Below are 10,367 nucleotides of genomic sequence, written 5' to 3'. Positions count from 1 at the left end.
TTTTTTTTTTTCTGCATGCCAACACATTTTCTCTTTGACACCCATGTGACTTGTTAATTCTAAATCGCACTGCTCACATATGCACCTCATTACTTGATGAGACGCTAGCACACTTAGGAATAGCATATCTCTCACACACACTCGCACATAGATACAGACACACAATGATTTTTTTGTTTTGGAGCTGTAAGACACACACACGTGCACCCAAACAAATTAACATTAAAGACATGCACACACACATCATGTCATCCGTCTGTGAGGAAAATCCCATCAGCCCCACTGCTAACCAAGCACTGTGTTACTGAAAAGCATTGTGAGGCTGTGCTAAATCTGTTCAACACACACACACACACACACACACACACACAGACCCCCACGCACACACTCACATACAAAGTAACCTGGGAGAGAAAAAGCAGCCCACACAGCATTTCAGCCCGCTCCTCCATCACACTGTGTCACACACACACACACACACACACTCACAAGCTTTGTTTCTCACATCCTGATTCTTCAAAAATTATTTTGCATATGCTGACAGAAGTTAAAGAGTCACACACAACTGGTAACACTGGTACAAAGTGGGAGACATCAACATAAGACAATTTCTAAGGATCACTGCTTCAACCTTAGCACACACACACACACACCGCTGGCCCCTCTTAGAGCCAGCAGAGGAGAGCGGCCAGCTGGAACCAGTTCCTACTGTCAACATCTTCATACCGAGAACGAGGGAGGGAGAGAACGTCTAGAGCAAAGACGGGGTGGGCGATGGCAGGGGGGTTGTATGGTTAATGGCTAGGAAGAAAGAGAGAGAGACAGAGAGAATAACTAGACCAAGAAGACAGGGATGACGAGTGTAATGGACAGAGAAAGAGACTGGGATCGAGGGAACAACACGGCTATGAAAAAAAAACGGCCGGGAAACGAATAATGTCTTGTGCAGAGCTCCCTGTGGTGCCATCAGCTTGAAGGAAAACACTGGCAAAGGAAGGAGACGTATGCCAAAAGCACAGAATGGAGAGAGAAAGAGAAAGATGGTAAATGAATCAGGCTATGATGTACACATCTATCCTCGACTCGTTTTCCAGAGAACAAATGTTCTTCACTCCGGCAAGTCCCGGTGAAATTCAGTCTGTTCAGGAAGCTTGTTTTGACTCTATTTGCTGGTCCGGAGCTGTAGATATCAGAGAGGGTGTTTGCTATAACACACGGCTTTCACAGTGACCTCATTCTCCAGAGAGGTCATCAATAGTTAAATACCCATGGTGCCTGTGTCCCGCCAATGTCCACACAAACAAGTCTGACCCGTCGCAGGCTGCCATGTGTGTGTGAGGGGGGCTTCAGACTACGAGCAGGGCTTCGTTATATTTTCATGACTCTCCACACTAGGAGACACAACATGACGACGTTAATTATTCAGCCCACCTCGCCTACGTGTCACATGCAAAAAAACATGCCAGTCGCTAGGCAGATTTACAGAGGTGGCCCATAGACAACAGACTGGCAGCCTTGCCCAGTAACAAGTTAGTGATGGGCAAACAAACAAATCTGGCTCTTTTTAGTGTCGAAATTACAGAGTGCTCACTGTTCATGAAAGACTTCAATCTCCGACTTTTCCCACTCATACTGCCCACGCCCACTCGCTGTTAAGCTACGGTGGTGCAGTCGCTCAAAACATGAGCAGAAATCATCATCTCGTACGAGGACGTCAGCGAGTGAAACGGTCTGCCCATCACTAGTCTGCAATACGTGCATTTCAATAATATCTAATGGACATTCCCAGCTAGTCACAAAGTAACCACGTTGTCAACAATCTGGTCAATGACCAACCATTTGCTTCCTAAGGCCATTGACCTTTAACCTTGGAAGTAATGGGCCAGGGGTCAAACTAGTGACCTTTCAGGTAGCCTGACAATAGATGGCAGGAAGTGGAGTCGACTGACAACTCCTTATTGTCTTCCCTTCTCTTTCTCCTGCCTTAGGTTTGTCCTCTCTCCTCTCACATCCAACGGAAAAATGGAAAGAGCCTCTGGATAGCTGATTCTTATTGAACAAAATGTTCTTTTTGAGTCAGTAATGTTGGCCCTATTCTCTACTTTTAAAAGCAGCTGGCAGTATTGTAATGCACCAGCTAATGGCCTTTTAGTCATGGCGGACAGATTGTGCGATTGGAACAAGACATTTCTGGAAAGCTGTAGCGGAAGAATATTTTACAGACATATCTGAACTTTCCCCTTTTGAAACTGAACTTTTAGTGGACCTGATAACTTTTTTTTACTTGATTTTTACTTATCACAACTTAACAGAACATTTCACATCAAAAAGAAGCTGAAGTTAAAACGGCTGGTAACAATATTTACATGAGATGTAATATTCTGATGCTTGTTTATCAGATTATGTGTTTGCATTCAACTTTAAAGCCCTACAAGGAACTCTTTTATTTTGTGTTGGTCTGGCAGCCCCTGTGGACAAAAGCGGTAGTGTTTCTAACGCCTCCTTTGATTGATTTCAAGGGAAATTCGACCAAATCCAACCCGGTGGCAGGCATTAAGAACAACCATACAGAAATAGCCAATCTTCTGACATGTAGGTCATACAGAGGCATCAGAGTCCTTGTACTATGTTTAAATAATGATAGACATTTAATTACACTGAATTTTGCATTATGAGATATTTCCTGTTTCTGTGATGAATCTGCTCGTTGTTCTTTCCTTCCTACTCGCCACCGCTCCCTGCCTCCTCTTCCACATTCCTGCGCTCCTATTCCTCATTCAGTTATATCTCCTGCCCTCCATTCAACCTCTCCGTTTTCTCTCCCCTCTCTCACACCCGCCTCCACCCCTCTCCTTTTCATCTGTTTTTAACTATTCTTCTGAGGACCCTTCCTCCCCGCAGTCATTTTCTGTTTTTCCTGTCCTCTCCGTCTCTTCCTCCCCGCTCACTCTTTGTTTCACAGGCAGAATATCTGGGAGCGGTAACGATGGGTTGGCTCATATGTGAGGCGAAAACCCTCCCGTCATGTCTTTGTGTGAGCATGCGTGGGTGTTTACATAACACCCATAAGAGCCCACATCCACTGTTTGGCCTCCTAGGTAAACATAACGGCTGTCTATCCTCAATCCAGCAGCAGATACAGCAGAGATAGACCCGCTTATCTGTTGAAACACGCTGCTTTGTATTGCCAGTGTCAGCTCCACTTGATTAAATCAGGCCATGCCCAAAATCAAATAAAACCCCCTCGAGTAGGATTTTGAAGTCATATTCCCACTGGCTATGGAATTTCTGGAATATCATTTTTGGAAGCATTTGCCAGACAGGGAATTTTACAAATGGGTCACTTTACACCAATATGGAAATATTGTATTATTCTGTTTACCACGTTTAATGAAATACAACAAACAAGAGGGAGTTAAAATTGTAGGCTATGGGAGTGTGCTGAGGTTTGATCCCCCTGTGCTTGGATTAGAGTAAAAGAGAAACCATGTAAGGCTCTTTTTTTTAAGAAACAATGTCTTTAATCTTTAATTCTGCTGCTTGTAGCAATTGTCTCTCCATCTTTCCGTTGGGTGTAAGGGCTGTGATGCCAGGCAGCGTGGTTTTTGCTCAAATCTGTCAGTCAGCAGCGGCTCTGCTATCAGCTGGCCCAATCGACCACAGACAGATAGAGTGAAGGACACTCAACAGTCACTCAGTTGGTTAAAAGACACTTCCTTTGCCTTATCTGAGTGTGTGTTTGTGTGGGCTCCTGCGGTTTCCTGTGTCTTTGTGTGTGTGGTTTCAGTTTGTAGCCACCAACAAGAGGAAGAAAAGCAGCGAGGCTGAGAGAGTGTGCAGAGATATCAACTGTATGGTTAAGGAGAAAATGGAGGTGTTGTGGTAATGACAGACAGAGAGAGTGGAAGGAAGAGGAAGTTGTTTATGAGTACAAACACAAAAAAAGAAACGAAGGAACACTCAAGTCTGTCATTGAATGTAACACCCTCAAGCATCGTGGGATGCTGCTCGGCCCAAAACAGGAAGTATCCTGACCACCCTGGTTACATTTGCCCTCCGACCCCTGCTGCCCCTCCCCGCCGCTTAAGAGCAAATGGGAGGAAGGGAGTGTTCGCAGAGAAGTGAAGTGAATGTTGATGCTTTGGGTCGGGACGCCTCGGGAAGTTAATTTCACTCACATCCTGCCCACCTGGAGAGACTTCCTGCATCTGACGGCCAATCATGTTTGCCTGCGTCAGGTCACGTTTCCCATGGCCACCAGCGTGGAGGTGTATGGTGGATGAGGGAGCAGTGTGTGTGTGTGTGTGAGAGAACATGGAGAAAGGAGAGAGAGAAAGAAACCCTCACCCATCGCCGGGCTTTCCCAGCATCCCAGCGGCGAACCTTTGACCCCAAAACACATCGACAGCTGGGATGGTGACATTGGATCCGTGTTTGGGTTGTCTCTGCTTTGTCCGGCCTGCCACTGTGTGTGTGTATGTGTGTAGCCAAGCGAAACCATGCACTCCATGGGGGTGTGTGTGTGTGTGTGTGTGTGTGTGTGTGTGTGTTTGAGTGTGAGAAAGAGAGAGAGATAAGATACCGGCATGAACAGTACATCTCCTTCTGACAGTAACTAACTGTTGTTTGTCTTCTATTTGTCTTTGTTTTCCCAGATTTTCCACGCCAACACAGACCCAGCCGAGGTAGTTCTGAACCGGGTCCCGCAGCCAGTTTTGGCCCGGTTTGTTCGTATCCGACCACAGACCTGGAGGAACGGCATCGCCCTTCGCTTCGAGCTCTACGGATGCCAGATTACAGGTGTGTGTGTGTGGGCGTGTGTGTCACGAAGTTAGCCTTTTCTAACCTTTTGTCTTGCCTAAAGAAAGTTGACTTTGTCAGGCTCATCCTGACTTGCACTTAAACACTGTTTGACTTAGCAGAGACAACAACTGCTGCACCTTTGGGCTGAGGTTCATGTTCAAAGGCAATTCAACAGAAGAGATGCGGGAGAGGAGAACGTTTTTTAATCCCTATTTTGTTGTATTTGGTGATTTATGGATTCAAATCAGCAATGTTGTTGTCAGATGCTTGCCTTTTTTGATGTCTTACCATGAAAAACAACTGTTTGAACACTAAAAATTAGCTTTAAAGTCCCTCTCCAGTCAAAAATCTTCTTGTTCCCACAGTGTGATGTTTGATCTTCACTGTGCAGAATGATGTCTGTGCAGTTTCTCTGAGCTCATTGAAAAATCTGATTTTAACGGGCAGGGCAAGCATGATTTGTGACATCACTAATAGTTTGGAAGTCAATCCTGGTCCGGTATGTAATTTATTTAAGTGTGATGTAGAAACTTGAAGCCACCAGTGCACATACACTGAGAATGGACTTTGAAGTGAAAGCAGGGGACATCTTGTGTCGAGCAGGAAAACTTAAGAAATTAACCAAATTTGCATATTTATTGATTATGGATTATTTTTAAGGATTTTAAAAAAAACATATCAGACACACATTATTGTTCCAAATAGACTATCTGTATATGTAATATATGTCTGGAGGGGATTTTTAAAAACATTGAACATCAGCAAAAAAAGAACTTCCAACACCATGTGTATTTAGGCTCTCTCCCACAATCCCCCGCTATCTTTTAAACATAGGAAGCCTCTGGCTAATTAAAGGAAACTTTTACTCCATTCTTCCTTCCACAGGCACCACCAGTGTCATTTCCCTCTCTCGATGCTCTCCCACGTCTTCTCCGTGCTCCGCTTTCTGCCTCCAACTCCCCCAACGCCGCCTCTTTTCCCTCTCATGGTTTTAGATGCTTTTTTGATGTGTCCTCTTTGCTCCGCAAGCTCCTCCATATCGAGAAACGAGTACCGATCAATCATTCATGGCTCCTCGTTCGCTCTTACATCACAAACTGTGATTCGCTTCCAGCCTCAACAGCTGCTATTGAAATAGCTATTAGCTCTTACAGTACAGGTTACATCCACACACACAGGCGGTTTCTAAATATAGCAAGTGACCTCAAAAGCAGGCACACCCTTAGAAATGTACACAGACGCCACACATACACACTTCCTGTGCCGTTTATTCATTATTTACATCTCCTGCTCTTGCAGTGACATAACAGCATGAAACTTTGATCTGTGTTCTCTTAAACCGTCAGCACAACTAACATCTTCTCCCCATCTCCCTTCCTCCTGCCCTTTCTCTCTTCCTCCGCGCCTCTTCCTCAAGCTTTCTCCACCTCCCACCACGCTCATCCACCACCCCTATAGTCTCTCGCTCATCCTCCCTCCATCCTTCCCTCTCCCACTGTTTGTCTCTGTAGGAGACTCATCTCTACATCTTCCCGTCCTCCCAGTCTCCCCAAGCCATCATCTTCAGCTCAGAGTCTCTGTTTCCTGCTTTAATTTTTTTCACTCTTTCCGCTCTCTACTTCTTTGCCTCCAGACTCCTAGTATTATACCTTTCTTATCCCCTTAATCCTCATTCCTCCCTCTCACATACTCCCTCAGCAAGTTACTTTCAGTGCCACTCGCTCATCCATATCCGAATGAGATTCATTTCCAAGTGCTTTTACATGTACTGTCTCTCAGTCGGTGAATATACATAAAATGTGTGCCGTGCAGTGAGCAGACAAGCTATTGTATAGAATACAAAGATATAATACAGTGAAATAAAAGACACTTAAATATGTGTGAAATGTGAAGTGGATGAATGTAAAGTAGGGAAGTAAGTCAAATCAAAAGCAAACTTAACGTATACTTTTATCTCACTAATTGCAGTGTAATTGCCTATTGAACATGAACAGTGCTGTTCTACACATCTCTCTCCCTCCCCTCCCTTCTCAGTGTCTTACCTCACCCTCTCCTGTTTGCTACAGTCTAAACTCTTAATGCTCAGTGGCCAGTAGTGCATTCCTGCGGTGAAGCTTAACAGCTCCCAGGTGGGAAATGTGTATAACAGCACGAGCGTGCGCTTATGTCGTCGCTGAGACTTCTCTGTCAAGGTTAAAATCATCCCTGCCCTCTCTGCTTTCTGCTCCAGATGCTCCATGCTCAGACCTGCAGGGCCTGCTGTCCGGCCTGCTCCCCGACACCCAGATCTCAGCCTCCTCCAGCAGGGACATGGTGTGGAGTCCCGGGACGGCCCGTCTGGTGGCCAGCCGCTCCGGCTGGTTCCCCGCGCCTGCGCAGCCCCTGGCTGGAGAGGAGTGGCTTCAGGTACAAGAGGATCTTTTTATTACAATTTTTTTACTTTACTGTACTGTATGCTTTATGTCTGCTCCATGCAGATTGTTTCTTAAATGTTAAAGGCGCAATGTGTTATATGTTATCATCATTCATATCAATGAATCACTGGCATTAAATTACAAACATTAGCATAATATTATACTTAAGTATTGAAGATTAAATGTAAGAACCCAGGAGTGACTTTTGCACAGATTACAGCTAATAGGGATAAAAATAAATGAATGCATCTACTGGTACCTGCAGTGCATTTTATGTTATGTGCTAAATACAAAAGATGGTCGTGTCAGTTCTTCGTGGTAATTGTTGCTACTTTCACAGTGAAAATGTTATGTTTATATATGCAACAAGTGGTACCTTTAAATTCCGGCTTCTGCATACTGCCATTCCAGCTGCCAGGGGCAAACGAGCTGAGACAAGAAGCACAGCTGCAATTAAACATAACCATGTGTTGTTTTGTGTGAAGTACATTAATCACTGTGCATTTATCTAAATGTGATCTCTACAGGTGGACCTTGGCGTGCCTAAAACGGTGCGCGGAGTGATCACCCAGGGAGCACGGGGAGGGGACGCAGGAAGTGGGGCAACCACAGACAACCGGGCATTTGTCAGGAAGTACAAAGTGGCACACAGCCTGAATGCCAAAGAGTGGAACTTCATCATGGACAGCAAGACTAGCCTGCCCAAGGTGGGTTAGGGCAATTGATGGGAAAATGATGTGTTTGCAAATAGCACCAGCGCAGCAACCCCACACTGGCAAACCACTGAGATGACATTGCACTTCTGTATTTGTGTGTTTTGGGCAGATTTTTGAGGGGAACACACACTACGACACCCCAGAGCTGCGTCATTTTGAGGAGACAGTGGCCCAGTTCATCAGGCTATATCCGGAGAGATGGTCTCCAGCAGGGATCGGCATGCGAGTGGAGATACTGGGCTGTGACCTTCCAGGTAGGACATTCAGCCATTGCTTATATATCAGGGAATCATTTTATATATGATAATTTGCTGCCTACACTATTCCAGGCTGAATTATTTTCCCGCACGCCGTAATGAACTCGAGTGATCTAAACAGAACTGAATGGACCTTGAGGAAGATGGTCCACCAGAAAAGTGAGGCTTCGCATTAGATATGCATGAGAGTCATTAGAGCCTGCCAGAGGTGAAAAGAGACAGCCAGAGTTGGCCGTGAAAGGGAAGGTGATAGCACGGTTAAAGCTTGACCCTCAGAGGTTTGCGATTTGGATTTGTTTCACCTGGAAAATGTGAGCTAGGCTCTCTGTTAGCTTTCTACGACAAGTGTCGGCACCAGCAGGGAGTGGACAGGGTTCTGTTTGAAGGAATGCATCCCCAGAGAGAGCGAGAGAGAGCGAGAGAGAGTGAGAGAGAGCATTGGTTTGTTCACTTTCCAGCGTGGTCTGTTATCCAGATGTGAGGTAGTGCTGGAGAGACACACACACATTCACCGGCACTCGCACACATATGGTCACTGTTTACCACTCCCTCTGTGCCTGAACAGGATGGCTGGGCTATTATAGCGCAACATGCTCAGCACTCACATACATGTACACACACAAAATAAACCACAGAAAGAAATACATGAACACTCTCCAGACTGCTAACATTCGCACACCCACACACACCACTGTAAATACAAGTTAGGCGACGCCTTCATTGATTTATGTGCGTCTGTGTTTGTGTTTTTGTATAAGTGCTGATGAAGTGCACAGCTCTCCAGTTGAAGAAAGATGAAATATTAAGAGCACATAATCATTATTGCTTTTACCACTTGTCCAGACAGAGTAATACACATTGAGTGACATGCAAAATACAGCTGCCTTTACAACATTGTTCAATCATATGTTTCTTGATATAAGATGTAAAATGTTTTGCTTTAAAGTTATAATTTGAGCACAAAAAAGTAAGTGATGAAACAATAATCACTGTCAGGGAATGCTAGAATACAAATGTGCTGTAATTTACATGCAGTCCGTGAAAGCAGCTACTTCTACTGCTCTGGACACCTGGAAAAAATCCCTGCCCATACAGGAAACGATCTGCCTTTACTGTTTGATTGACAAGTGACCTGTGGGAAGTGCAGCGCAGAAACACGATAACAATGAACCCCCAAGACGGAAACGAAATAAAAGACCAAGAGCCTCAAGGTCAGGGATTAGCACTTTTTGTAGATTTGTGATTTTTATAAGATGGGAGTTTTTGGGGAAATGTGTCACAGAAAAAAAACTGCTGTTGAGGGTCACACATTGTTCACAGGCACCAGAACTCAGCAGGAATATTGGACTACTGCTGACATCCTGTAAATCATTCACTTCCCCTCACACTCAAGCTATTCTGCTTCTCTCTTGTTCTTTCTTTAGTTAAGCCCTCTTTTGAATTTCTTCTCATTTGTATGATTCAGGCTGAAGAAATTGCCGTATTTTTTTTTACCCCAAACCTCGCCTGGCGCAGTTTGAACATCAGCTACCACAGCGAGGCAGAATAAGCTCTCTCGTCCCATTCCTACACATGGTTGCAGTTCTTTCTTTTCCCACCCTGAGGCCCAGTGCGTGGGTCCATAAATGTTTTTGTTCTTTTTTTCGTTACCATGCCTCCTCTCCTTTCCTCTCCTCCCCTCCTCCTCTGTTACTGGCACCTCACATCAGCACTCTTTTCCATGGCACGGCTGCTGTTGGATCCTGACTCGCTTCCTGTGTCCCCTAAGGTGAACGCACAGCTGTGCTCAGCACAGCCCACAACCACCAGCACAAAACAGCAGGACACCTAACAGTGACAGTTTTTTATAGCATACATGCACCAAAAATGAAAAATGTATGAGCTCAGGAAGGAAATTTTAGAGACTGATCTGTAAAAAAAATGCAAAATATCATCTCTCCCTTATTCCAGGAAGGATCATTTTAGTTTTAGGAGCCCTGAATGGTAGCGCTCACACATGCACACACACACCTATAAAGTAAATCTCAGGTGTCTTAGCTTCACACTGGCTTAAATATGGTAGCTCAGTGAAAAATTATGACAGATTTTTAAACTTAGACTTTGGTCCTGTACTTATTTTGGCTGTTCATATAAGCTCCTTTTGTCACTGTAGTCATAGCTTCTGTGTGTGTGTGTGT

General features: G+C 44.8%; 1 protein-coding gene across 3 annotated transcripts in view; it reads left to right on the top strand.

Moving 5' to 3' along the window:
• The window catches only part of nrp2a (neuropilin 2a), a 60,369-nt gene that overhangs the window by 33,855 nt on the left and 16,147 nt on the right, over window positions 1–10,367 (top strand). For all 3 annotated transcript variants that reach the window (XM_035677550.1, XM_035677549.1, XM_035677551.1), the window contains exons 8-11: window positions 4,656–4,800; window positions 7,034–7,209; window positions 7,745–7,924; window positions 8,043–8,187. In XM_035677550.1, coding sequence (XP_035533443.1) covers window positions 4,656–4,800; window positions 7,034–7,209; window positions 7,745–7,924; window positions 8,043–8,187 — 646 coding nt within the window. The remainder of the gene's footprint in view (window positions 1–4,655; window positions 4,801–7,033; window positions 7,210–7,744; window positions 7,925–8,042; window positions 8,188–10,367) is intronic.

Source organism: Morone saxatilis, unplaced genomic scaffold, assembly GCF_004916995.1.
Source record: "Morone saxatilis isolate NCDOM2014 unplaced genomic scaffold, NCSU_SB_2.0 Contig6, whole genome shotgun sequence".
Lineage (NCBI taxonomy): Eukaryota > Metazoa > Chordata > Actinopteri > Moronidae > Morone > Morone saxatilis.
This window is presented reverse-complemented; position numbering and strand designations above follow the sequence as displayed.